At 37.8% G+C, this 24,816-nt stretch overlaps 14 protein-coding genes across 14 annotated transcripts; 6 read left to right on the forward strand and 8 right to left on the reverse strand.

The window, feature by feature from the left end:
• Window positions 1–78: 78 nt before the first annotated feature.
• ATP25 (Atp25p) lies at window positions 79–1,746 on the forward strand (the record flags this gene model as incomplete). The annotated part of the gene is made up of 1 exon (XM_003954590.1): window positions 79–1,746. The coding sequence occupies one exon, from the start codon at window positions 79–81 to the stop codon at window positions 1,744–1,746; it is 1,668 nt and encodes a 555-aa protein (XP_003954639.1).
• A 24-nt stretch (window positions 1,747–1,770) lies between these two features.
• On the forward strand, window positions 1,771–2,856 carry MTG1 (putative GTPase MTG1; the record flags this gene model as incomplete). Its single annotated transcript, XM_003954591.1, has 1 exon — window positions 1,771–2,856. One exon carries the CDS (start codon window positions 1,771–1,773, stop codon window positions 2,854–2,856), a length of 1,086 nt encoding a protein of 361 aa, XP_003954640.1.
• A 97-nt stretch (window positions 2,857–2,953) lies between these two features.
• CTF13 (Ctf13p) lies at window positions 2,954–4,363 on the reverse strand (the record flags this gene model as incomplete). Its single annotated transcript, XM_003954592.1, has 1 exon — window positions 2,954–4,363. One exon carries the CDS (start codon window positions 4,361–4,363, stop codon window positions 2,954–2,956), a length of 1,410 nt encoding a protein of 469 aa, XP_003954641.1.
• A 315-nt stretch (window positions 4,364–4,678) lies between these two features.
• Window positions 4,679–6,205, reverse strand: UTP15 (snoRNA-binding rRNA-processing protein UTP15; the record flags this gene model as incomplete). The annotated part of the gene is made up of 1 exon (XM_003954593.1): window positions 4,679–6,205. The coding sequence occupies one exon, from the start codon at window positions 6,203–6,205 to the stop codon at window positions 4,679–4,681; it is 1,527 nt and encodes a 508-aa protein (XP_003954642.1).
• A 450-nt stretch (window positions 6,206–6,655) lies between these two features.
• On the forward strand, window positions 6,656–8,479 carry AIP1 (Aip1p; the record flags this gene model as incomplete). The annotated part of the gene is made up of 1 exon (XM_003954594.1): window positions 6,656–8,479. One exon carries the CDS (start codon window positions 6,656–6,658, stop codon window positions 8,477–8,479), a length of 1,824 nt encoding a protein of 607 aa, XP_003954643.1.
• Window positions 8,480–8,696: 217 nt separating this feature from the next.
• On the forward strand, window positions 8,697–10,049 carry NPL6 (Npl6p; the record flags this gene model as incomplete). Its single annotated transcript, XM_003954595.1, has 1 exon — window positions 8,697–10,049. One exon carries the CDS (start codon window positions 8,697–8,699, stop codon window positions 10,047–10,049), a length of 1,353 nt encoding a protein of 450 aa, XP_003954644.1.
• Window positions 10,050–10,229: 180 nt separating this feature from the next.
• KAFR0A00720 (SDR family oxidoreductase) lies at window positions 10,230–10,916 on the reverse strand (the record flags this gene model as incomplete). The annotated part of the gene is made up of 1 exon (XM_003954596.1): window positions 10,230–10,916. The coding sequence occupies one exon, from the start codon at window positions 10,914–10,916 to the stop codon at window positions 10,230–10,232; it is 687 nt and encodes a 228-aa protein (XP_003954645.1).
• Window positions 10,917–11,120: 204 nt separating this feature from the next.
• Window positions 11,121–11,789, reverse strand: KAFR0A00730 (NAD(P)-binding oxidoreductase; the record flags this gene model as incomplete). Its single annotated transcript, XM_003954597.1, has 1 exon — window positions 11,121–11,789. One exon carries the CDS (start codon window positions 11,787–11,789, stop codon window positions 11,121–11,123), a length of 669 nt encoding a protein of 222 aa, XP_003954646.1.
• Window positions 11,790–12,401: 612 nt separating this feature from the next.
• Window positions 12,402–14,756, forward strand: YTA12 (m-AAA protease subunit YTA12; the record flags this gene model as incomplete). Its single annotated transcript, XM_003954598.1, has 1 exon — window positions 12,402–14,756. One exon carries the CDS (start codon window positions 12,402–12,404, stop codon window positions 14,754–14,756), a length of 2,355 nt encoding a protein of 784 aa, XP_003954647.1.
• Window positions 14,757–15,138: 382 nt separating this feature from the next.
• On the reverse strand, window positions 15,139–16,002 carry PDL32 (putative ADP-ribose 1''-phosphate phosphatase; the record flags this gene model as incomplete). Its single annotated transcript, XM_003954599.1, has 1 exon — window positions 15,139–16,002. One exon carries the CDS (start codon window positions 16,000–16,002, stop codon window positions 15,139–15,141), a length of 864 nt encoding a protein of 287 aa, XP_003954648.1.
• Window positions 16,003–16,211: 209 nt separating this feature from the next.
• On the forward strand, window positions 16,212–17,525 carry KAFR0A00760 (uncharacterized protein; the record flags this gene model as incomplete). The annotated part of the gene is made up of 1 exon (XM_003954600.1): window positions 16,212–17,525. One exon carries the CDS (start codon window positions 16,212–16,214, stop codon window positions 17,523–17,525), a length of 1,314 nt encoding a protein of 437 aa, XP_003954649.1.
• A 190-nt stretch (window positions 17,526–17,715) lies between these two features.
• On the reverse strand, window positions 17,716–20,574 carry SEG1 (Seg1p; the record flags this gene model as incomplete). Its single annotated transcript, XM_003954601.1, has 1 exon — window positions 17,716–20,574. The coding sequence occupies one exon, from the start codon at window positions 20,572–20,574 to the stop codon at window positions 17,716–17,718; it is 2,859 nt and encodes a 952-aa protein (XP_003954650.1).
• Window positions 20,575–20,995: 421 nt separating this feature from the next.
• Window positions 20,996–22,129, reverse strand: ADH3 (alcohol dehydrogenase ADH3; the record flags this gene model as incomplete). The annotated part of the gene is made up of 1 exon (XM_003954602.1): window positions 20,996–22,129. The coding sequence occupies one exon, from the start codon at window positions 22,127–22,129 to the stop codon at window positions 20,996–20,998; it is 1,134 nt and encodes a 377-aa protein (XP_003954651.1).
• A 1,079-nt stretch (window positions 22,130–23,208) lies between these two features.
• On the reverse strand, window positions 23,209–23,637 carry KAFR0A00795 (uncharacterized protein; the record flags this gene model as incomplete). The annotated part of the gene is made up of 1 exon (XM_003954603.1): window positions 23,209–23,637. One exon carries the CDS (start codon window positions 23,635–23,637, stop codon window positions 23,209–23,211), a length of 429 nt encoding a protein of 142 aa, XP_003954652.1.
• Between the last annotated feature and the right edge of the window lie 1,179 nt (window positions 23,638–24,816).

Here is a 24,816-nt window from a genome sequence, read left to right on the forward strand (position 1 = left end):
ACAAGGTCCTCTTTTTTTTGAAAGGGCCATCCTTATAGAACATGAAATTACACTTACGTGCAAAAACCGGTAAGAACCATGTTCATGCTGCGGTATGGCTCTAGACTTCCAGGATTGGCACTCTCTAGGTGTCCAAGATTAGCCGTTGCAACCATACGTTCACTACAATATTCTACAACTGATATCGATGACAGTACCGTCGTTCCATGGTATCTACGGATAGTAGAAGAAGAAAAGAAGTTAAATCATACTTTACTACCCAGTCAAGAACATGAAATTACGTTCCCACCAAATACAACCGAGTCATTACGAGATATCTGTAAATTTCTTCAAGATGATCTCTATCTATCTGACATCAAAATATTTGATTTGCAAAGAAATAAAGATATTCCAATAAAGAAAATTTGTCAAACTGTTATATTGGCAACTTCAAAATCAGTGAAACATGCACAGTTCGCTTCCATGCAGCTAAACAAGTTAATCAAGTCGCAATTCAAAGTGGTCCCTCATATTGAGGGTTGTAATACTAAAAATATCACTAATATCAAAAAATATAGATCAAAAAAGAGAAGTATGGAAAACTCAATAAATGCTGATGAAGCATGGATACTCATGGATTTGCATGTCGAAAGTGTCTTCCTTAATATTATGACACCAAAGAAAAGATCAGAACTGAATCTCGAGGAACTTTATGACCCAGAATATAAGAAAATTGTCTCACTCCAAAATGATGAGCCTATTGCTATTGATCATGAAGATAATATATTAATTGGTCTAAGAAATTTGGCTCGACAAAGAAAGAGAAATTATTCTACAATATCAGCGTCAAAAGAATTCGTTTCATTGTTAAGAACCCAAGATTTCCCAAAAATCAATAATTACCTGACAAGATTCAAACCAATTAATACTCTGGACCCTCTTAAGTCAATTGTCTCTACTCTCTCTAATATGCAACAAGACACTTCAGTCGACATTGAAAATTGGAAAATGGTATTTGACAGCTTTTGGCCTTTGGTGGTGATAAGCCCAGATTTCTGGCAATTAAGATTCAAGTTTCTCACTTTACTGAACGTTGCAAATCCTGAAATTTATCACTGTCGAAGATTCTTCAATGATTATTTCAAATTAAAAGCTTACATGGGCTGCGAACTAATGAAAAATGAAATCATCTCGTTTCTGAATGTCCTAGTGGAAAACAAGGCTATAGCAGGAATGACAGCTACAAACGAAATTGTTTCAGACCTTCTATATCTTATGGAAAAAACTAATCTAGACCAATCAATAATTTTTGACACTGAAATAATCCGTCCACTGTTGCATTCCACTATAAAGAAAGATGGAACGGGCTCTTCTTCATTTTATGAGGTAGTTTATTTCATGACAGATACACGTGGAGGTTTTTTAACGTCAAAAACCCTTCTGTGTGTTTTAGAAATGTTATTAGAAACACGGAATTATGATATTTTCTTCGAAACTTGGGTCAAATGCATTCCACTCTTTTCTCACAATTGTGCTCTTTGGGAAAGTTTTATAAAGCTTGTGGTAGCTTCTAATGATTTGAAAGTGATGGAAAAAATGATAATTGATAATCATTTATTATTATTAAAGAGAAATAATGTATCTCTTACACAGTCCCTAAAATTACAAATTCACCGATTATTCGAAGCTGTTGACCAGAAAGATACGAAATTTACTGACTTTAAAAATTATATGCTTGATTTGGATAGTCATCGGAACTCGATATAGCAATTAAAGATACCTATGTCCAAAATGGCGAGATATTCGAGTCTTCGTTATTATTCAACTCATAGTTTTATGCCAAGATACGAATTTCCCAAGTATACTCTAGTCTTATCAGATTACAAGGGACATCAAGCAAAAGCAATGTCTAAAATTGAACAGCTGGCACCTCAACTAAACATGGTTCTTGAACTGAGAGATATTAGGGCACCTCTGTCTACTCGAAATATTCTATTTGATAAGCTTTTGATGAGTAAGAAATACATGATCAAAAGGCTTATCATATACACAAAAAAGGATTTGATGGGAAAAGATGAAATATATTTCAATAAATTGAAAACATGGCATGAAGAAGCTAATGAAAGTTTCATTACAATTGATACAAGAAATTCAAATGATATAAAAAATATCATGAAAATTATCAAGTGGGAAAGTTCTGCTCATAATATGCCTTTACCGATGGGATATCGTGTTCTTGTTAGTGGTATGCCAAATGTGGGAAAGTCAACTTTGATTAATTCCTTAAGATCTTTCAGTTTATCAACGAAGGGAAACAAAATGAAAAAAGCCTGTAGAACAGGCAATGAAGCGGGCGTAACAAGAAGTGTCAGCGAAGTCATTAAATTAATGAAGGAGGAAGATTCAGCACATCCAGTATACTTAATTGATTCACCGGGTATTGGCTTACCAGGGAGAGTTAGCAACCAAAGTAGAATCCTATCGCAAGCTCTCTGTGAGTGTGTTAAAACAAATTTAATAGATCCCGTAATTCAGGCTGATTATTTACTGTTTCTAATGAACTTACAAAACCCCATAACAGATTGTGATTGGTATCCGGATTCCTCTGAAAATCCGACGAACGACATTTATGAAGTTTTTAGAAGGCTAAACAGCAATGGGAGATCTACGAGTGATACATCCATGGCCATAAAATGGCTTAGTGGATGGAAACGCGGTGGTAACGGCCTACTTTTAGATCCTGAATTGCTCTTATCAGCAAATGATTTTTCCTATAAAAATTATATCCTGAGGGATTTAGATAAACTCGGAGATTTTGGGTTAAAGAGAGGAGCATTTAAGAAGGTAAGAGATAATGCTAAAGATTTTTTATTTTGATGAGAAACAATCATATGAATGTGAATATAAAGACTATATATACTTTGATACACTAACCTGTAAATATTCCAAAATAGAAAGATGGAGGTCTTTATTATTATATGAGTGTTATTTTTTCCAGGTCATTGCATTGAAAGAGCTTTATTCGATCGTCATTGTACAGTGTCTCGGCAATGCAGATTTTATCAGTTGTAAACCTTGACACGTTTTGAAGTTGTAAGAAATTTAAAGATTGTAGAGATTTCCACGTTTCCACCAAGCAGTATATCGTCAAATCCTCAGATAATTTATCCTTATTCAGTCGTTCGATTTTTACATGCTTACAATTCGCGAAAGGTATACATTGATCTTGGTAATTTGAACAAGTCGTAATGTATTCTAAATTTTTTATGTTACTCTCTATTCTTTCCACTATATCCCACCATTTGATCTCCTCTGCGTTCCTGATAACCAGTGTCACACATTTTTGCGGTAAGACTAACTTGGTAAGGTCTATAAAATCAATATTAATTAAAGACAATTTTCGGAGATTATCCCACTTAGTAAAATCGGCAATGCCATAACTGGTCACATCCCGTATTTGGAGAAGTTCTAATTCTCGAATCCTTCTTTTAACAAGATAATTTATTGATTTTCCTGGTCTTTCCCTAAGTCCATGTCCATTTATAAAGGTCTCAAATAAGTAACCACCTCGACTGTACAGTTTCCTTAAACTTTTCATTGAAGATAAACTTTGTACCGCTTGCATAATCGTTTTATCGCTAAGAGTAATTTTACTCTCTTTTACACTTTTCTTCGTTAAAGTGGTGGAAGACACGTTGAATGAATCTATATTAGAAAAAGATGAAGCTCTAGATAAAGATGGTGAGCTGGCTACATCAATGGAGCTCTCCTTCGAGTCAGACTGGTCCTGACTTAGGAGAATTTCATGGATAGAGTTAAGCAGCTTCTTCTTTTGAAAAACTTCCAATAAATGACCTAAGTTGTTTTTGTCTACGTGATCCAGACTTAACTTATAATAATATATGTCGGTATTGTATTCACCAACAGTATCACCTTCTACAACCCACATGTTGTACTCTTTTAAGGTATACCAGACCTGAAACAAATCTCGGCTGTCAAAATAACCAAGCCGCAGTTTATCATTTAGGTAGATCCAGTCTAAAGGCCCGAGTAATGACCCTTCATATGCGTGATTTACTCTCAAATTATCTAGGACTATAGCATCGTATCGTAACCATAAGGAATATTCCAACCATAGTCTAATCATTTCCGGATCATATTCGAACATTTCAATATACTCGGCAAAGATCGGGTATAACCTTTTCAACAGCAATTTATCATGTTTACTTGCCTTATTCCTCTTTAATGGGGGGAGATCTATAGTATTTAGCTTGTAAAGAGATTCCAAAGAACTGGGACTCAATGAGGTAAATGACCCATCAACGTGATAGTAAATATGTCTTCGTATATCTACTGGTAACTGTAAGAACCGTACCACATTCATTGGTTCTTCAAAGAGGAATTGTTGACTGTCATACCGAGGCCATCTCCTTCATTCAATGCATTATAAAGTATATATGTCTTCATTACTTGTTTCGACGCGTCAAATTTCCAGTTTGGCGTTTCCGCATCAAATTAACGGGAGTTCCGATCGTGGGGACCCACGATCGGAATTTTGTCCCTCAAAGATCTATTCTTGGAGAGAAAATGGAAATTAGAAACGTTTTAGAAACATGCTGGAAACAATAATGCATATTTTTAACATTATTCATACATATTATACTTTTTTCACTATTTACTTGCCTAGTGGTGCTATCAATTAGCTAGTTAATAATTGGAGCATACCTTCTATCTTCTGAGCCTCGCTTGCCTTGTATACTTCTTCTGCTACTTTATCTCTCAAGTTATTAACTAGCTCTTCCAAAACGGGCGAACTCTTGAGACCGTTTCCGTACAATTCTAATACTACAGCAATCCAGTCCGCTACCACAGGGGCTGATCTGACGTCTTCGATTCCTTTCAAACACCAGTTCAAAAGCGGCTCAAGAGAGGACTCGTCTCTGTTGTATAAAGCTACACGAATCTTCCCACGTCTACGAAGTTCTTGTAAGACTGTAAGTGTCAATTCTTTTGCCATACCAGGCACGAAAGCACTATCTAATGCGGCACTCCATTTGAATTGGTTTATGTATCTTTCGAAATTACGTAGAGGACGTTGTTGTTTCATCTTGTCGTTGTGAATAATATGCTCTTGATCACCTTCGTATTCGGAACCACGCATCATTCTTTGGAAATTATTACTCTTTACAGTTTTTGCTGTAGTACTTGTCGATTTTGGTTGTTTTTCTTTCTTCTTTGTTCTAATTGCCAGTAGACCAGAAGACATACCGACCACTAGGTGTCTATTACCTTGACTTCCACTTGGTGACACAGCACAACTTAGTACTGGACTGGAGAACTTCCAACCGAATTTGACTTTGAAATTGTCTAAAGGGTCGAAAACCTTTACATGACCGTCGAGGGACGATGCAATCAATGCAGATGACATTGGAGATTCGAAATTTTCGACATAATCCAGATTTGTGACTGTCTTGTTGAAATTTCCTCTTTCATATAGTTTCTTATTACTGGTTAAATCCCATACTTTGAAATTGGAACCTCCAGCCGATACTAATTGTGTTGGTGATATGGCGATTATGCTTTCCACAGGTTGGTCATGATTTAGAGAATAAATTGGAGAAGAACCTTCCGCACGGGTATCATATAGACGAACTAAGCCGTCATATGAACCTGTGGCAATTAGATGAGGCGCTGATGGGATAAATGTGACAGAACGCACATAATCTGAGGCACCAGTAAGTTCCTGTGCTTCGTATGCATGAGATATATCCCATATTCTTGTTACTCTGTCGTCACTGGTGGTAACAAGTGTCTTATTGTCCTGCGGGTGGAATTTGGTTACATGTGTTGGATGAGTGGAGGCATTGATAGAAAGCAGTATAGATCTTGGATTGTACGCATCGTAGACGGAAACTAAACCCGTAGCATCACCAGCAACAAGTAATTTACCATCATTCCTAAAGGATGCAGAATATACAACGTCTTTAAATCTTGAAAAAGTCTTTACCACCTGTCTAGTCTTGGATGAGAATATCTGTACTCTTGTAGAGGATGTGACTGCAAAATCGAACGGACTCTTTGGGTTGAATGCAATATGTGTGACACTATTATGTTCTTTTACCAATTGTGCATGCGAATATTGACGCCAATAACGCTGTTCCGGGGTAGTTTGTTGTGGAAGTGCTGCAGACTTCGAAGTAACAATTCTTGGCCTAGTCGATGACATTATGGTATGGTTGGGGCGTTATAGGATTCAATAATTACAACTTATCCCATACTAAAAATCGATGAGATGAGCTTCAAAATTCGTTTTTTTTTCACTGCAGGAAAAAAAAAATTCAATTTTTCTGAAAAATTTTCCAGCGTGCAAAATGATGGAATACGCAGCCGTTACCCGACGGCTGTTTTACAACCTGCCATATATACATAAAATGGCCAGACGTCCCTTTATTATGTGAATATTAACAGTAGATAGGCCTTCTTGGCTCACATTGATCCTTCATTAGCCGTTGCAATGTCTCTTTTCATGTGGGTGTCTGCCTGGCCTCTCGCTATGCGCTCTTTATTTTGCTGTCGTCAAGGCCCCTTTTGGTAGGATTAGTATGAAAAAAGACACAGTTGAAGAATTCAGTGGATTACTGTCATCTTGAGAGGGGTAACAAGAGCGTAAGATATCATGTCATCCATTCGTTTGAAGTCAATTATTCCTCCACAACCATCTACTCAACGTAACTTTACCACTCATCTATCTTACGATGAGACTACGGATAGTATTGCCTATCCATGTGGTAAATCTGCGTTTGTTAGATCATTGGCTACTGATCGTGTCATCCAATTTATAGGCCATGGTTCTTCAAATGTCACCGTGGTTAGATTCTCGCCGATTAAGAATTCGCAATACCTGGCATCTGGTGATGAATCTGGTAAAGTGATTGTCTGGGGTTGGACTGTAGATTCTGAAACTAATGTCGTGGAAACAACCATTAAATCCGAGTTTCACGTCTTAGCAGCTCCTATCTTAGATATTTCGTGGGATTTCGAAGGTAAGAGGCTATGTGTGGTAGGTGACGGTAAAGATAAATTTGGTGTATTCATTTCTTGGGATTCAGGTAATTCCCTAGGTGAAATTTCAGGTCATTCACAGCGTATCAATGCCTGTCATTTCAAGCAATCAAGGCCCATGAGATGCATTACCGTAGGAGATGACGGTGCAGTGATATTCTACCAAGGACCACCTTTCAAGTTTGCTGCAAGTGATAGATCACACCATCAACAGGGTAAATTTATTAGAGATGTTGAATTTTCTCCAAACACCGGTGAATTTGTCGTGTCAGTGGGTTCTGATAGAAGAATTGTATGTTATGATGGGAAAACTGGCGAATTCATCAAATATGTTGAAGATTCAGAAGAAAAAATTAATGGTGGTATCTTTGCCATTTCTTGGTTAGATGAAGCTAAATTTGCCACAGCGAGTGCAGATGCATGTATAAGAATTTGGGATGTGAAAGGATCTAAATGTGTTCAAAAATGGAGTTTACCAGAAGCCTCATTGGAAAATCAATTAGTCGGTATCGTAGCAACAAAGAATAATGGAGTTATATCACTATCATTGGATGGTTCTTTAAACATGTATGAAATTGGTAAAAATGACTGTATCAGAACTATCAGAGGTCACAATAAGGGTATCACAGCCTTAGCAGTTAACCCTTTAATTACTGGTTCATATGATGGTAGAATCATTGACTGGAACTCTGACTCCGCTGTCATGTATAGCAATCACACTAATCTCGTTGTCTCAATAGATAATAGTAAGTATCCAACTTTCTCCACTGTGGCGTGGGATGATACATTGAGAGTCAAAGGTGAACCTCAGTACAAATTTGATTCCCAACCAAAAGTATCCACCAACGACAATAACGCTACTACTGCAGTTCTTACCAACTCTGATGATCTACTAGTAATGAACTCTTTTAATGGCCAGATTTTACAAAGTTTGAAGTTGCAAGAACCGGCCAGTGCACTTGGCTTGAGCAAGAGTTTAATTGCCGTCGCATACGAACAATCTAATTCAATTGAAGTGTTTAAATCCTCAGATTTGTCAGTGAGTTACAAATTATCGACGCCATTACGCGCCACACCTTCATATGTTTCTATTTCTCCGTCAGAAAAGTATTTGGCTGCTGGGGACGTACTAGGTAAAATTTTGTTATTTGAACTAGACTCAAAGCAAGTGAAAACATCCAGATGGGCTTTCCATAACAGTAAGATCAATGCGATCTCATGGAAACCAACATCAGATGATGAAGATGAAGACCTGGTAGCTACCGGCTCACTAGACACTAACATCTTTGTGTATTCCGTCAAGAGACCAATGAAAACTATCAAATACCTAAATGCTCACAAAGATGGTGTGACAGGATTGTTATGGGAAGACGCCGACTCCCTTGTAAGTTCTGGGGCAGATGCATGTATCAAGAAGTGGGATGTCCAGTTAGAATAGTTAGATTTGTACATATTTCATAAAAGTTGCCATCATGGTGTAGATTGATGTTTTCTACAATGTTTCGCAAAGATCGTTGTATACGTTTCAATTTCTCATTCGCGGTTGGATATGATAAAATACAAAAAGCTAATAAATACATATGTATATGGAGAGACATATTTGATTAGCATTGCTTTTAAGAGTAACGTAATAGGATATTGCGAGTTTGTTTGTTATGAGTGACATTGAAAGTAGCCCAAGTAGAAGCGGAACCCGTTCACGTTCTCGCTCAACAGCTAATAAGCCAAGTTACAAGCTCGATTTGGAAGATCCTGATTTGAAAGACATTGAATTTGACGAAGAAAGAGATGAAGATTACGAGGAAGACGGAGTAGAGGCTGACATACCGGGGGATAATGATGATGACGATGAAGATGATGAAGCAGAAGTTTCTTTTGAAGAAGGACGTGGAAGGGCCTCAAAAAGAAGAATTACTGTAGAGGACGATGAAGATCAATCACAGATTGCAGACACCGACAGGTCAGATTCTAATCTTTCCTCTTCTATACCAAGTAAGAAAGTTCGAATGGGTCATCCTGTTGATTCCGAGGGAAATCCGATTCCAGTTGTCGATGATGAATATGCTTTGCCTGAAGACGAAGAAGGTGAGGCTAAAATTACAAAAGATGGGGAGCTCTTAGGTGATAGAGAATTTCTCGTAAGAACATTTACATTGTATGATCGTGGAAACCGTCAATATATGTTATCTACAGAGCCAGCAAGGGCTGTTGGACTCAGGGACTCCCATTTATTCTTTCAATATCATCCAAATCTTTACAAAGTCATTTTATCTCAAGAACAAAAAAACAATTTAATCGATCGTGGTGTCCTACCATATTCTTATAGGAATAGGCAAATTGCATTAGTGGCAGCAAGAAGTGTTTTCAGAGAATTTGGGGCTAGAATAATTAAAGATGGTAAAAATATCACTGATGATTATTACGTACAAAGACTACGTGAAGAAGGAAACCTTGTAGAAGGTACACCTGTCACAGATGTAGAACATAAGTCCATCCCCAGGGATAGCGAAAGTGTAGAGAATCTTGAGGTTGCACCTACGTCCACTGGTCAACCCTCATATCCAGCAAAGACTACTGTCGAGTATTTTGACCGTAAAAATTCCACTGCACATGCAGGTGCGTCGACTTTTGGATCTACAAAACAGTTAAATTCTACCAATTGGCTATATCAACATGCAGCAGCATGCAGTAGGTTTAATAGTGATATGTACTACGACAGAGTGAAAGTATTGTTAATAGATCATCAAGGTTTGAGAGATCCATACACAAATGTATTACACCTGCCACAATCCACACAAGCAACAAAGGTACAGGGATATTATAAAAGAGAAGCGTCAGCTCCTTTGGAAAATGATGCAGAGATTGTTTACGAAACTTTAATACGTGATGATGATTTGACAAGAGTAAAGACTGGCCTACTTGATGTACCACAGGAGATTTACGAAGGTGTTGTAGACGAAGAGACAAAGAGAGCAATTGAAGAACAAAAAGAATTTGAAAGTAAATGATTGTACCTCATTTATAATGATCAAACTGAAAACTATGTAATATTATTTTTATAAACCTTTAAGGATTCTTCAATCGATTCATTTTCAGAACTGAATGTTACTCTGTAAAGAAATACACTGAGAAAAGAATTAGCTTTCGTTATACAATCTTATATGAGATCAAGTGTATATATATTGCCATTATAAATTTTTAATAATATCATTTACTGATCTATCACCATTCAATAAAGGAATAGTTTTTCTCGAAGTCTCTTTAGGATGCTTCAAGCATTCTTTTATGAAGAGTGCAACATCAGCTCTAGTGATACTTGGATCAGTCCTCAATCTCTCATCGATGTCCTTAACTAAAGTAAATTTTCCGATAGAATCCTCCAAAGTTAAATTTCCAGGTTGTAAGATAGTATAATCTAAAGTAGAGCTTCTAACTTCATGATCAGCAGCTCGCTTAGCAATATAATAGTTTCTCAAACTTTCAATATTCCACCAGAATGAACGGTCTTCGGCTTTGATAGCTGAGACCAAAATGAATCTTTTAATTCCAACTGCTTCACAAGCTTCCATAGCTTTGACACAGCCGTCTAAATCCACTGTGAAGATTCTTTCAATGCCCTTACCTCCCGCACCTGCACTAAAAATAACGGCATCATAACCCTTGATAGCATCAGAAATCTGTGAGACACTAGAATGTTCCACACTTGTTAAAGTAGCGTCTATTTTAAGCTCATTTTGAAAGAAATCCTGCTGTTCTTTGGATCTAACCACGGCCAATGGAGTGGCAAAATTGGTTGGGTCATTAACTAATTCTTTAATAACTAAGCGACCGACTTTACCATTGGCTCCGATAACTGCAACTTTCAGTGGGGACATTACTATATATGATTCTATTTATGTCTTTGTATGGAATGCTATCAATTAATTAAAAATTGGACATCCCTTCCTTTATATACGTAATTTCGTAATCAGGATGCCCGCGCCATACAAAACAACGCTCCTTCAAGAAAAGATTTCAACTGTTGATTATTAAAGGGCATATATAGGGTTATACAAAAATGTGTGAAAAAAAAGGCGTCACTACAATAGAGAAATCACAGTGGAGGCAGCTTCAGTGCCGTTGAGTAATGGGATAGTTTTGCGAATGGTGTTTTTTGGTTGTGTGAGACATTCTTTGATAAAACTAGCGACGTCTTCTCTTTGGCAAGATTTGTCCACTTCCATTTGCTCATCAATTTTGTCCACTGGGGTGAACAATCCCGTCCCCTTTTCATCGTAAAGCCAGCCTGGTTGCACAATGGTGTAATCCAGATCCCTGGTCCTCAAATCTCTATCAGCAGCCCTCTTGGCTATGTAATACTCTCTCAAACCAGGAATAGATTCCCAGAAAGTACGATCTTCCGCTTTCAAAGCTGAAACAAGAATGAAACGTCTTATTCCGGTCTTTTCAGCGGCTTCCATGACTTTGACACACCCGTCTAGATCCACCGTGAAGAATTTGTTTCCAGAGCCAGCGGTGAAAACGATGGCATTGCAGTCAGCGATAGCATGAGCAATGTCATCCACTGATGAATTTTCTAAATCGATTAAACCCGCATCCACGCCGACAGACTGTTCGAAATACTTCTTCTGTTGGCTCGTTCTGACTAATACCAGAGGGGTCTTGAAATTTGTAGAATCTTCCTTCAATTGTGTCACCAGTACTCTACCAACTCTCCCAGTCGCTCCAAAAACAGCTACTTTTAACATTGTTATACGTTATTTATTGTTGTAACTATGTAACTGTCAGAAGAACAAAGAACCCACTTCCTTTTCAGCTATCTATACTGAGTTCAATCGTTTTATTTATATCCGGGAGTATTACAATGTGCTTAACCATCGAGGCATTGTCACCTGGATTAATTCCCTTCTTGGCAATAGAACAGACGGGTAGACGGAACGGTGTTTTCCTCATCGTATTGTCTTCCGGAAAACCCCGTTCCGTTATAAGTTAAAGTGTGCCTTTACTTCTCTAGGAATACTGATTTACGGGCTTTTTCCCGGAAAGGGGTTTCCCAAATAGGAAACTCTTTCTCCCGTTCAAAACGAGAGAGATTTGCATGCCCTAACTTTCTTCAGATTTTTAACCCTCTTTTGTATCACTTATGACGTTCTGTCATGTGACCTCGGAATTTTTCTAGTAATAATCATTTCTTACCAATCAAGCTCGCATAAATGTAGTCAAATATGGTGGATTTTAATGAGGCAATTGGTTATTGGAACTGAGCCATTGGAATAAAGACACATATTTGGCGAACCCGTGTGAGCATAAGATATTCTTCTAGGGCTCATTTAACTATCTAAGAATTTTTGGAAGTGAGTATGCTGGGCAGTTTCGCTCGTTGTTCAAGAAATGTCCTACAAAAGAACTCCCTGCTGACTTTAAGGTACCAGGGACGAAGATATCTACCACTAGTGTCTAGGCTGACTCCTATAAGCAGGCAGAATTACTTCCATACTGCTTCTATATGGTACCAAAAGGATGCCACTGGTAAAGATTTGGAGAAAATAAGAAAAGAAATTGAGAAGTACATTAGTGAGACAAAGACGAATAAAAACATTTCTGATGAGGAGAGGCAGCGGAAGATAGAAGAAGGTATCAAGAAACTGGAAGATACGATAATAAAACAACAGAAACGAGAGAATCCTAACCCAAAAAAGAGCGCAGAGAGCAGTAATGATAAACCACCACAATTTAACACTAATAAATTGAATGATCCTGCCGCTAATCCTAATAACAATGTCAACTTATTGCAATTAGGCTTGACCCTCTTTTTATTATCTTACTTGTTAGATTTGTACAATGACAAGAGAGAAAATACAGAAATAACGTGGCAAGAGTTTAGGACGGATTTTCTTTCAAAACACCTGGTGGAGCAATTGACTGTTATGAATAAGTCGGTTGTTAAAATAAAATTGAATGAATCAGGAATATCTAAACATGGCAACGACGAACACAAAACATTCTATTTTAAAATTGGCTCGATTGAGAATTTTGAACGTAAATTAAGTAAAGCGCAGGAAGAATTAGGAATCGAAAACGATTTCAGAATACCAGTGAATTACACTCAGGAGGGTAACTATGCAAGAGCTCTCTTCCAATTATTACCTACTGCTTTGATGATTGTAGGGCTTATCTGGATAACTAAAAAATCTGCACAATCTGCGGCGGGGACTCGTGGTGGAATATTCGGAATGAGTCGTTCTAAAGCCAAGCAATTTAATAGCGACACAGCTGTGAAAATTAAATTCAATGATGTGGCAGGTTGTGATGAAGCTAAAGAAGAAATTATGGAATTTGTCAGTTTTTTAAAAGATCCCGTACGTTATGAAAAGATGGGGGCCAAAATTCCAAGAGGGGCCATTTTATCAGGACCGCCTGGTACAGGTAAAACTTTGTTAGCTAAGGCTACTGCTGGTGAGGCAGGGGTACCGTTCTATTTTGTTTCTGGTTCTGAGTTTGTAGAGATGTTTGTTGGTGTGGGTGCTGCTAGAGTACGTGATCTTTTCAAAACTGCAAGAGAAAACGCACCTTCTATTGTATTCATTGATGAGATTGATGCAATTGGGAAGGCTAGACAGAAAGGTAACTTTTCGGGTGCAAATGATGAAAGAGAAAGCACTTTGAACCAAATGCTAGTGGAAATGGACGGTTTTACACCTTCAGATCATGTTGTGGTTCTTGCTGGCACAAATAGACCAGACATATTGGATCGAGCTTTATTGAGACCAGGACGGTTTGATCGACATATTAATATCGATAAACCAGAGTTAGAGGGTCGAAAAGAAATTTTTGCAGTTCATTTGAAAGGATTAAAACTCGCCAATACAATTTTTGATTTAAAAAACAGATTGGCAGCTTTGACGCCAGGTTTTTCGGGTGCCGATATTGCAAACGTTTGTAATGAAGCTGCTTTAATTGCCGCCAGAACAGATTCACATGCGGTTGTATTGACCCATTTTGAGCATGCTATCGAGAGAGTTATTGGAGGAGTTGAAAGAAAATCTAAAGTATTATCTCCTGAGGAAAAACAGATTGTAGCCTATCATGAAGCTGGTCATGCCATTTGCGGTTGGTACTTAAAATATGCAGATCCACTACTGAAAGTAAGTATCATTCCTCGCGGACAAGGTGCTTTGGGGTATGCACAGTATTTACCAGGTGACATTTTCTTATTAAGCGAACAACAACTGAAGGATAGAATGACTATGTCCTTGGGTGGAAGAGTGTCAGAAGAACTTCATTTTGCTTCCGTCACATCTGGTGCTTCAGATGATTTCAAGAAAGTCACTAACATGGCCACGGCTATGGTCACGCAACTAGGGATGAGTCCAAAGATTGGTTGGATTAATTATCAAAGAGAGGATGAAACTGATTTGACAAAACCATTTTCTGAAGAAACAGGGGACCTTATTGATCAAGAAATTCACAGACTCATTCAGGATTGTTATGAAACATGTAAAAAATTGCTAAAAGAAAAGGCATCTGAGCTGGAAAAAGTCGCCCAGTTTTTGTTACGTAAAGAGGTGTTGACAAGAGAAGATATGATAACGTTGTTGGGAAAACGGCCATTCCCCGAAAGAAATGATGCTTTTGACAAATATCTAAATAAAAGAGAAACAGAAAGATTGAGTAAGGAGGGGAGAGACAATGGCATAGCTCCCAATCCAGCTTAATTAACTTGCTTATTTTAATGGCCAGCATATCCCTGCAAATATTTTGAATTACATGACATTTTTACTAATATTCAATATACAATCGATATTACTTCCCAGTACTATTCCTTGTATTATATAAACTTCATCCTAATAAATATATTTTAAGGTACTTTCTACTGTGAGGGTCAGACATTGGTTACTTTTGTGATATATTCAGACCGTATTGTTCGGTATGTAGCTTACTTGTAGTAAATCGATTCCCTGAAAAGCAAGAAGCACTGAAATTAATGCATCTGGAAAAAATTCAGCTCTTGGAACTTCCAGAGTCTGTTCGTTGAGCTATCACAAGGATAGCCATCATGCAGTCATTTTGCATAGTCGGCTCCATCATAAAGATAAGCTACACCTCTTTTTGTCTTACTAGACTTGGTAATATTGTCTCTAATCCATCTCTCTGAACGTCAAACTTTTGAACTTTCACTATGTCGATACCCAATCTGGCACATTCAAGTTTTGACTCTTCTACAAAAAACGGTTTAAAGGGATATCCCAAGAAGAACATTATCAACGTATTTCTGCACTCTTTTGATATTTGATCACCTAGCAGATAAAGACTCAATGCAAATGCCATACTTTTGCAACTAATTTCATTTGGAACCCCCGCATAACCTGTACATATACCTGGAATAATAAGACCGTCTATTTCATCTGGTGCATGCATCAAGGCGTTCCAAATTGCATTAAAAACAGGCTCATACCCCGTTCTCAAAGGATTATCCCCATCATATATGCTTCTTGTGGGCGCCACTACTGTAGGACAATGTATAATGTACTTAATTCCGTCTCGTTTCGTTACAGTTACCACCTCCTCACATTTAGAGAGATTCACAACTGTGGCAGATCCTACCGTGTGATATCTTTCTTCTAATTGTTTTTTAAACCATGTTTCGAACGGTTTCCCACCAAAGTAGTTGTATAATGCCAGATCGAAGCCACCCCCCAAATATCCAAACGAATTTCCTGGTGAAACGATAGCATACGTTTCTCCACTATGTACTGTTTGTCCTGAGCGTATTTTGGAGACCAGCGACTCTAGGTGACCGTGGTGAATACACAAGTTTCTCCCATTCGCCATAAAAACCCCCGGAATATACTTCTTCCATAATTTAGCGACTGCCTCATTAGTATCACATAAAATAATCCTTAGCGGCTTCATATTCTTTCTGCTACAGTGTTCTAAGCTATTTGGTGTATTATATGTCATTTATTTGCAATCCTGGTTAAGCTATAATGACCTCTTTACTATTAGATATATTTGCATCTTTAGTATTAACTTTTTTTTCATTTCATTTCATCGATAGTTCGGAGTGCTATATCTGATATTGTTGAAATCAAGATCTTCTCTGAAAGAAGAGTTCTCGAAGTATATGTACAAATTTACTCAATATACATGCATTGAGCATTTATCTAGATATGCTGTTGCATTTTAGATTTCCACTGCGACAGTTGCGCTGCTTTCACACGGAATTGAGTCGAATACCATTGACCAACGACTTATTTGAATTGCAATACCTAAGATACCAAAATGATCGAAACTCCAGGAAAATAAGCCTGATGTGGGATTATGAAAGGGATATATGGGCTAGATTTGGCAGAAAGCCGATTATACGAAGAGCAGCAGAAACCTTAAAGGAAATGCGTGCTAGAAAACCGACGGATCTGTATTATATATCGAAAACTTTACCATATTTCAAAGAAAATGTGCTGAGCCTCCTATATAGCCAGGGCTGTTCTATGTCTGGTGGACCTGGGCTAGTCCAGGATGAAAATATAGCCTTTTTGAGAACGGAAGGAGCTATAGGTGCCTTTGCCATTACCAGTCAATTTTTATCAAAATATTTGAATGTAAGAACAATGTGGATTCCTGATCTATATGACAGCACAACAATAGAAGTATTGCAAAATAATGGATTGACCAGTATCAAGAAATATCCGTATTTGAGTGAAACATCCGCTTTCAATGTGGATGTCGAAAATTGGTTTATGACATTACAAAAGAATCTGAACTCAAAAGAAAACAACCAAGTGCAGGCGATTCTTCTCAATGGTTGTGCCCATAAACCATCTGGTATAAATGCTTCTAAGGAGGACTGGAAGAAAGTGGCAGAGGTGGTAGCAAAGCTTAAACTCATACCAATCCTCGATATGTCACAACATGGTATGGAATCAGGAAGTCTCCAAAAAGATGCATATGCTCTCAGGGCATTATTAGATGTTATCAAGCAAGATCCGGACGCTTTCCCAAATGGGGTCTATGTTTGTCATTCGTTGAGTAGTTCCATTGGCTTTGATTCAGACATTGTCGGTTCTTTAAGTGTTCCTTTACCCAGAAGTTGCACCATCTCTGCAAAAGGAAATATCAATGAGGTGTTACAAAATTGTTTTGATAGTATGTATAATTTACCAGCCGCAGAAGAGTTTTATCTGGCAAATTTGATACTATCACGCTCCAACCTGAAGTACAAGTGGTATAAAGAATTAGAATGTCTGATGATATCTTTGAATTCTGTGAGGAAACAACTGTCCTCAGCTTTACAAGACAAGGCCAAATTCAATTTTGCTAAGCATTGCGGGCTTTTTTATAATACCCGTCTAGATCAAGATCAAATTGAGAGACTTAGACGCGAGTATTCAGTTTATTTGCATCCTTCTGGCAGAATGTCATTGGCACCATTTACAGACTCAAATATAGGTTTTATATGTCGCGCGCTCAATAGCGTGAAATAGTTATGTATGTGACGAACGGACAATCTGAAAGATGGGATTCATGAGCAGATTGTTGGCGAGGATAAGCCGATATCTGTAATTAATAAACTGTATTTGTATTTATTTAATGTACAAAATAAATAAGATCTCATCTACCAGTAAGCAAGAAAGGTTCTGTGAAAGTGACGAAGAATGTTTAAAATAATAGAAGCTATTTTTTTCTTCCAAACAGTTTCTTCAGTTTTTTGCTAAAAACTTTTGATTTCTTGTTTGTTACTTCATCAGGAGAATTAGACGATGTATAACCATTGGAATGCATTCTCGACTCATGTCCGTTGTTTGGATAAAGCTCTTTCATATCTGTATTGTTTCGCATAGTAGAGCCTAGAGAATGTGAGTTTATACTAGTTGAATGTGCAGAAAAGGTTCGCCCAGTTTCAACAACTGTCTTTTTTGGGGAAGAATTGGAAGATAATGATCTCTGAGGATAACTGTTTGAATATTGCGGTTGAGGTGGACTGAAAGCTTCAGATTCCTGAGAGCGCGTTTTGTTCATCTTGAAGAATGAGAAGGAATGATTGTGAGGCTTGGTCTTGCTTTCAATGCTTGTATTAGGCGTCTGGTTAGAGTTGATGTTGTATTCTTCCTCTGAATCAGAGTCATTAAATCTTGAGGTCCAGCCACTACTTTTCGGTACGGGGTTACTAACATGATCAGTATTTTGGCTCTGGCGTTGATCCACCGCTATCGTCCCATTTTCAGTGTTTGTTGAGTCTACAATGCTCTCACCTCTTAAAGACATCATTTTGAAGCCCAAATGGCCTTCACGAGCTGTTAGTTTTTCAAAACTGGACTTACGTTGGGGTGGTTCCTTCGGGTAAAGAATACTGTTTAAATCTTTCTGGCTCTTTTTGGAAAAAGAATTTCTTTTATGGCTACCGTCAGGTGCGCCGGGACTTTGTTTTGATGTCTTGACTTCAGTTTTCTTAGTATGATTTGATTTAACTGAAGAGGGCTCTACATCTTTTTCGATCTTCTTTACCCTAGGTTTCTGTATTGGTCCCATGTTGACAGAATGACGTTTGCTTTTAGCCCTTTCGTGAGTCAATGGTGAACGAGATCTTGGAATCTGTTGATTGATCATCGATTGTGGTCTTGTAAGATTTAATGTATTTTTCCTAGAAATGCTTCGTTTTCTCCCTGGAGGAGCTTCATCTGCAATTTGAGCATTTAATCTCGTATTTTCGGCAGTGGTCAAAGATAAATAGGCACCCGTGGCTGCGGATTTATCTGAATAAACTGATGATGAAGTGCCATCATTCTGAATAGATTTCTTGAGTGCAGACTTCATAGGCATAGAATTTCTCGTCAGTGAATTGGCCCTTGGAGTTAGTCCCCTCGCAGCTGGTTTACGCTGAATACTTCCCTTCTTTATCGATGGAGAAGCCTGTATATTATCCGTTACTGTAGAGTTGGCTGGTGTCAATTGTTCCGTTGAGCTTGATTCATTGTTCAGATAAGGATTTGCCACCCTCATGTACTGGGCCATGCTAGATGTCTTTTCAGAAGGCTTAGTATGCTTTTTCTTATTTGCCTCGAGATTGTTATCTGCAGTGTCTATTTTTTTTGTACACAGTATCATTGTCCATAGCAGAATCGGCCAATACCTCGGTAGCACGTCTTTCATTTTTTTTTTTTTCTTACTATTATTAATCGTTTTTTTGGCACTTCCTTCATCTAAAGACAATGGTTCAATAGCCTGAATTGTGATATCTTCCTTTGTGGAATGTATAGAAGAATATTCGCATTCTTGAAAGTCAGAATTATCTTCTAGTTGTTCATCATGGATACTATCGTTATCGGCAATCTTCTCAGTTATGTCTTGTTCAATCTTCTCTACTATTTGTTTCAATTCCTCCTCTGTGTTGTGAACACGTGCTACACCATCATCATCCGGGCCGTCAATCGATGGGTAGTTTTTATTATCTTCAGTTTGTTTTTCATCATGAAAGGTTTCATCATTCAATCTTTTATTATTGTTCAATTCAACACCCTCTTCACCTTGAGCCTTTACGTCTATCTTTCTATCCAGATTTTTGAGCCCAGCTTGAGTCTCTTTCTCTTCGTTTGGACTAACTGATGTGTTCTTCTCGCCCTTTTTGATACTTTCCTCTTCGTTTGCAGAGATTTGTATGTATGTTTCAGTATTCTTTTCATTTTCGTTATTGTTGTGGTCTTTTTCCTGTTCTAATATGATTTTTTCCTCTAATGCATTGTTTTCACCAATCAGCATGTCTAGTTCAACGTCATCTTGTTTCAATTCTGTTTCTGTTTCTTCGATCATCGATGTCTCTATTAAGGGAGTGTCCTTATAATGAATGCTAATCGGATTTACTTTATTGCTGGAGTGTAATGAGTCTTGTGATACTTTTCTTTTTAGCTGGTGATTTACGCTTGTTGAACGTGTCACAGAGGAACTACTTTCTTTTTTTGGGTTCTCTATAACAGGAACATCGATCGCAACCAGTCCATGAGCACTTGGGACGTATTTACGAACTGTTTTCGGTTTCAGTATGTTCGTACTTTGATTTCCTCCGAATTCTTTGAAAGTTAACTGAGCTTCCTCGTGCTGTTTGGAAGTCATGGATGATACTCTTTTTTTGCTTGGTAAACTTGAAGCACGACGGGAATTTTTCGATAGTGTGTTCATAGATGGACTCGTGTGAATGGTATTATTTGGCGTCATAGTATTTCTTTGAATGCTATTTGATCTACTGTTACTTCTTGACGTGCTCTTTTGTAAGCTACTTGTCCTACTTCCGGAAGTGCGACTTGTTTCTCTAGTACTAGGTCTTTCTATGGTCATTGAATTGTATCTTCTGGTATTTAGCATTGAAGTAGAGCGTCTGACAGTGGTATTGGTCTTAGTGGTACTCGAATTGACTCGACTATTACTATTGCTTGTGAGTCCTGCAGCGGCGTAAGCTTTAGTTAGAACTGAAGCAGCCGCCACAGTACTTGCAGGGGTACTTTGTTCTGTAGTACGAATTGTTGATTTTCTTCTAAACATTGCAGTTATTGGGGGGAATATTATTTATAGAACGTGATTCAGAGGGTTGATTGAATGTGGTTACTAGCAATTGTCTAATCTTTTTTCGAGAGTTAAGACAACGGTATATTATAGCTAAACTATGATTGATTGAGATTACTTGCTTGTGATGATATTTCAAATAACAAAATCAAATATTATGGTGTTTTGACTTTTAAAAGTTCGATCAGACATCTACTGTCAATTGGATTTTCGTATTTGAAATTTCTGTCTTATTTCTTCCTTGAAGAGGGGCCCAGCCCGCAATTACCGGAATAGGATATGCGATTGCCTAATTAAGACATAATTACTACAAATAGACAACAGTATATAGTAGATATACATATATGACTATGAATTTTAGTTATTTACAGAATGATCTGAGTTGGTTTCTGAAAGTGTCCTATTTGGATGTATCCACGACGTATCTGCCCAGAATCTTGTTCTTTTCCATCAACTCGTAGATCTTTGGTAATTCGGAAAGTCCGACAACAGTGATGGGTGACTTTACAAGCCCTCTAGAGAAGAAATCAATGGCTTCTCTGGTATCTGCTCTGTTTCCAACGTAGGATCCCTTGATACTGATGGATTTAACCACATGGGAAAACACGTCTGACTTGACGTATGCACCTGCTGGCATTCCGACAATTACCACAGTACCAGTTGGTCTCACATATTGAGTAGAAGCAGAAATGGCTGCTTCTGAAACCGAAACATTGATTACACCTTGTGGGCCACCTTTTGTAGCTTCTTGAATATCTTTAATCATAGCTTCATTATTCTTATACTTGGTGAAATCAATGAAAGTCTCACCACCTAGTTCTTTGAACATTTTCGCCTTGGCTTCACCTCCATCTATACCAAGGACTCTCAATCCCATAGCCTTTGCATACTGAATAGCTAAGGAGCCTAAGCCACCACATGCACCGGAAATTGCAACCCATTCGCCCGGCTGTAAAGCAGCAGTCTTCAAAGCCTTGTAAACGGTAACACCAGCACATAGGATTGGGGCCACCTCTGCTAGGTCCGTGCCTCTGGGGATCTGTGCAGCTTGTGTAGCATCCGCAGTCGCATACTGTTGGAATGAACCATCGTGTGTGTAACCAGATAAGTCAGCATGTTCACAATTAGATTCATACCCTTTTTCACACAATTCACAGGCCATGCATGAACCATTCAACCATTTAATACCTGCTAGGTCACCAATTTCAAAATTTTTTACGTTACTTCCCTTGGCTACAACGATACCTGCACCTTCGTGACCACCAACTAATGGTAATTTCACCGGTAAAGGCCAATCACCCTTCCATGCATGTAAATCTGTGTGACATACACCTGAATACTTGACGTTAATCAAGATTTCATTTGGCTTTGGTACTGGTACCGGCATGTCCTTGTAGGTCAAAGGTCCACCATTCTCATAAAAAATGACCCCCTTCTGCATTTTAGGAATCGCTATAGTGGATTGCAACCTTAAAAATAGTCTATTATAACTGAGTAAACCGTGGCTTCTCGCACCTAACGTAGGTCTCAACATAATTACTAGGCTTTATGATGAAACAGTGTTCGATTCAACGATCTTCCTTCTTCTATTGGCATAAAGTTCCAGTCTGCATCGCTGTCTCATCCCGTCTCTTTTTATACTGCAAGAGATTCGTTCATGACTCTAGGAAAGTGCCTTGCCCGAATCAGGAGTAATCCGTGATGAGACGAAGAAAACGACGGAGAAGATTAGCACAGGAAACTTTTCAGAGCGTGACCGAATGTCGTTCAGGAACATCGATTATTTAATAAGATGAGGGAGTCTGTGGGATAATAGCACAAGTGTGTGTGTACATGATGATAGTATATCTTTTTATAGAAATTTACAGCTATTTAAAGGGGAAGAAAAAAAGTAAATCAGATATCCTCTCGATTGGATTATTCTGAGGAACAACTGACCGTGTAATCCTGATCACTCTCGTGGAGTAACGAATTTTCGTCAATTTGGTTGTTCATATAGTCGACCTATGTCATTTTTGAAACATATCCTGGTTTTCCGGATTCTCCGTGGCTCCTTGATTTTCAGTCATGTCAATTGTATCGTATTCAAAATTTCAACATGTAGACAAATCACTACTGAACCATGTTGGTATTAGCAGTATAGGAAAAATATATAGAAGCGAGGTTGCACAGTTTTGTAGATGGTCAAGAAGCTCATATACACTATCGATGAAAGCATGTGACCTATGATGCATGTGAAGAAATATTTACCATGGTCATGTCTTTAGTTCACTAGATGAAGCTCTTGATCGGGATTTTCTTGATGCCATAAATTTTATTGAAAGCAAATCTTGTGAATTGTTCATATTCAGAACGATCTATTAAATAGGAGGCACAACTTGTCATGGGGAAGCTAAATGAGGGAAAGCAAAGTTATGAATATATAGATCTCGAAGATCGCCCCGTACTATTTTAGATTAACCGTTTCAATACATAAAAAAGAGAATGAAATAGATAGGTATAGTGGTTATACATGAATACAAAAGAAAAAACTGTCAATAAAAACATGTTACTGCACTAAGAGAAAAAAAGAGAAATGGGTCCATAATCATAAGTCTAACACTAAGGCGATGACTATAGGCTTTCAGTACCAATAGATACGCAAACTGTGTTGCCGTCATTAAAGGAAACCGTGCCATTATTGTAGACGTACAGCAGATCATCTGTCAAACCAGTCTGTTCCTCAAGAGTCTTTGACGAATCATAGAAAATCGAGATACATTCACCAAAATCGGCTGAGTTAGCCAGGGCATAAGCTTCTTCCTCTAGTCGTTGGCAGATGCTGATATTGCCATTAGATTGGGTGCTAGTGTAGAAATCATAACTTTTCCCCATACTCCATGTTTTGACAGCTTCATCGACATAAGATTCATATTCTTCTTTAGCAACAATAATACCATGAGTAGTTTTGGGGTCACCAGTATGAAATTGAGCATAGAAATAGCTGGTCATATCATTGAAGACGTTGATCTGGCTACCAGCCGCAGTCAACCAGTAAGTCATGTTATGGTCAATTTGAATACCTCCAAAAGTGCCGACAACATATCCAGATGCAGCTATTTTATACGCTTGAGTATTTCCGGTACCATTGTTAATAGCGACATTCAGAGCACCAAGAGCTTTTGACGAAGCATAATCATTATCTCTAAGCAAATAACCATCAAACGAAACGTTCGTAAGTCGTCATAAAAGATGCTTCTGGGCAGTCAGCTGAGGAGTGTGGGAACACATTCACGATATTTGCAGGCTCAAGTTTGCAATAGACGACCTGGAGGAGTAAAAATAACAGCAACAAAAGCATTTAGTAAATATTTTGTTTTAAATTGTCAATAGATGACTTTGTAAAAATGTAAATGTCAATAACTGTTCAGAAATCAATAAATCGTAGTTGATTATGGATTCGCAATAGTATGTTTGTTTTACAAAGAAGCATGTGCATAAAATGGAATGGAAATACCAATGAGAGCTGGAAATAAAGCCAGCTATTTATATGTTCAAGAAAATAGCCTACTAGATAGTTTTCTCTCCATTAGCATATGAACCTCAGTGCTAGCAACTTTGGAAGTTCGTCTCCGGCTTATTGGCTTTTTTCACTGTTCAGCTTCCTTATTTGCGGAAACTTCACTCTCCACAACTCATACCTCAACTAATTCTATGTAATTGGTACCACCAGAATACATACTTCTTAGTTTCATTTATCTCGAACTGTTTTTCGAAAACGTCATTTATTGGTAAGATTATTTTTCAAAGCGGGATGGCCCTGATAGCGCCGTGTTATTTTAGAATTACTCCGATTATCATAGTGAGAACATGCAGCTGGGTATAATTTGTTTAATAATGAGTCTACCATATAGGTAAACCCTCCACTCAGACATTTGGACGTCATTACTCTTCCAATCTTTTGGACCTTTTGGGATTTACCTTTTGTTTCAATAGTTTTTGTTTTCACCAAACCCATTTCTGAAAGAGCGAAAATTGCAGAGCGATATACTTTAATACTCGAAATAGTAATTACCCAAAGCGAGACGTTGAAAAGGGAAGTTTCCAAGTGGTATGTAATAATATATGAAACTAATTTAGATTACCAACCGAATAATTTGTAATTAACCGGCAAATACTAAAACAAATGCAACTTTAGTCGTTATAATACATAAAATATTCGTTAAAACATTCAAAAGAACT

The sequence above is a fragment of the Kazachstania africana genome, chromosome 1 (assembly GCF_000304475.1).
Source record: "Kazachstania africana CBS 2517 chromosome 1, complete genome".
In the NCBI taxonomy this organism is placed as follows: Eukaryota; Fungi; Ascomycota; class Saccharomycetes; order Saccharomycetales; family Saccharomycetaceae; genus Kazachstania; species Kazachstania africana.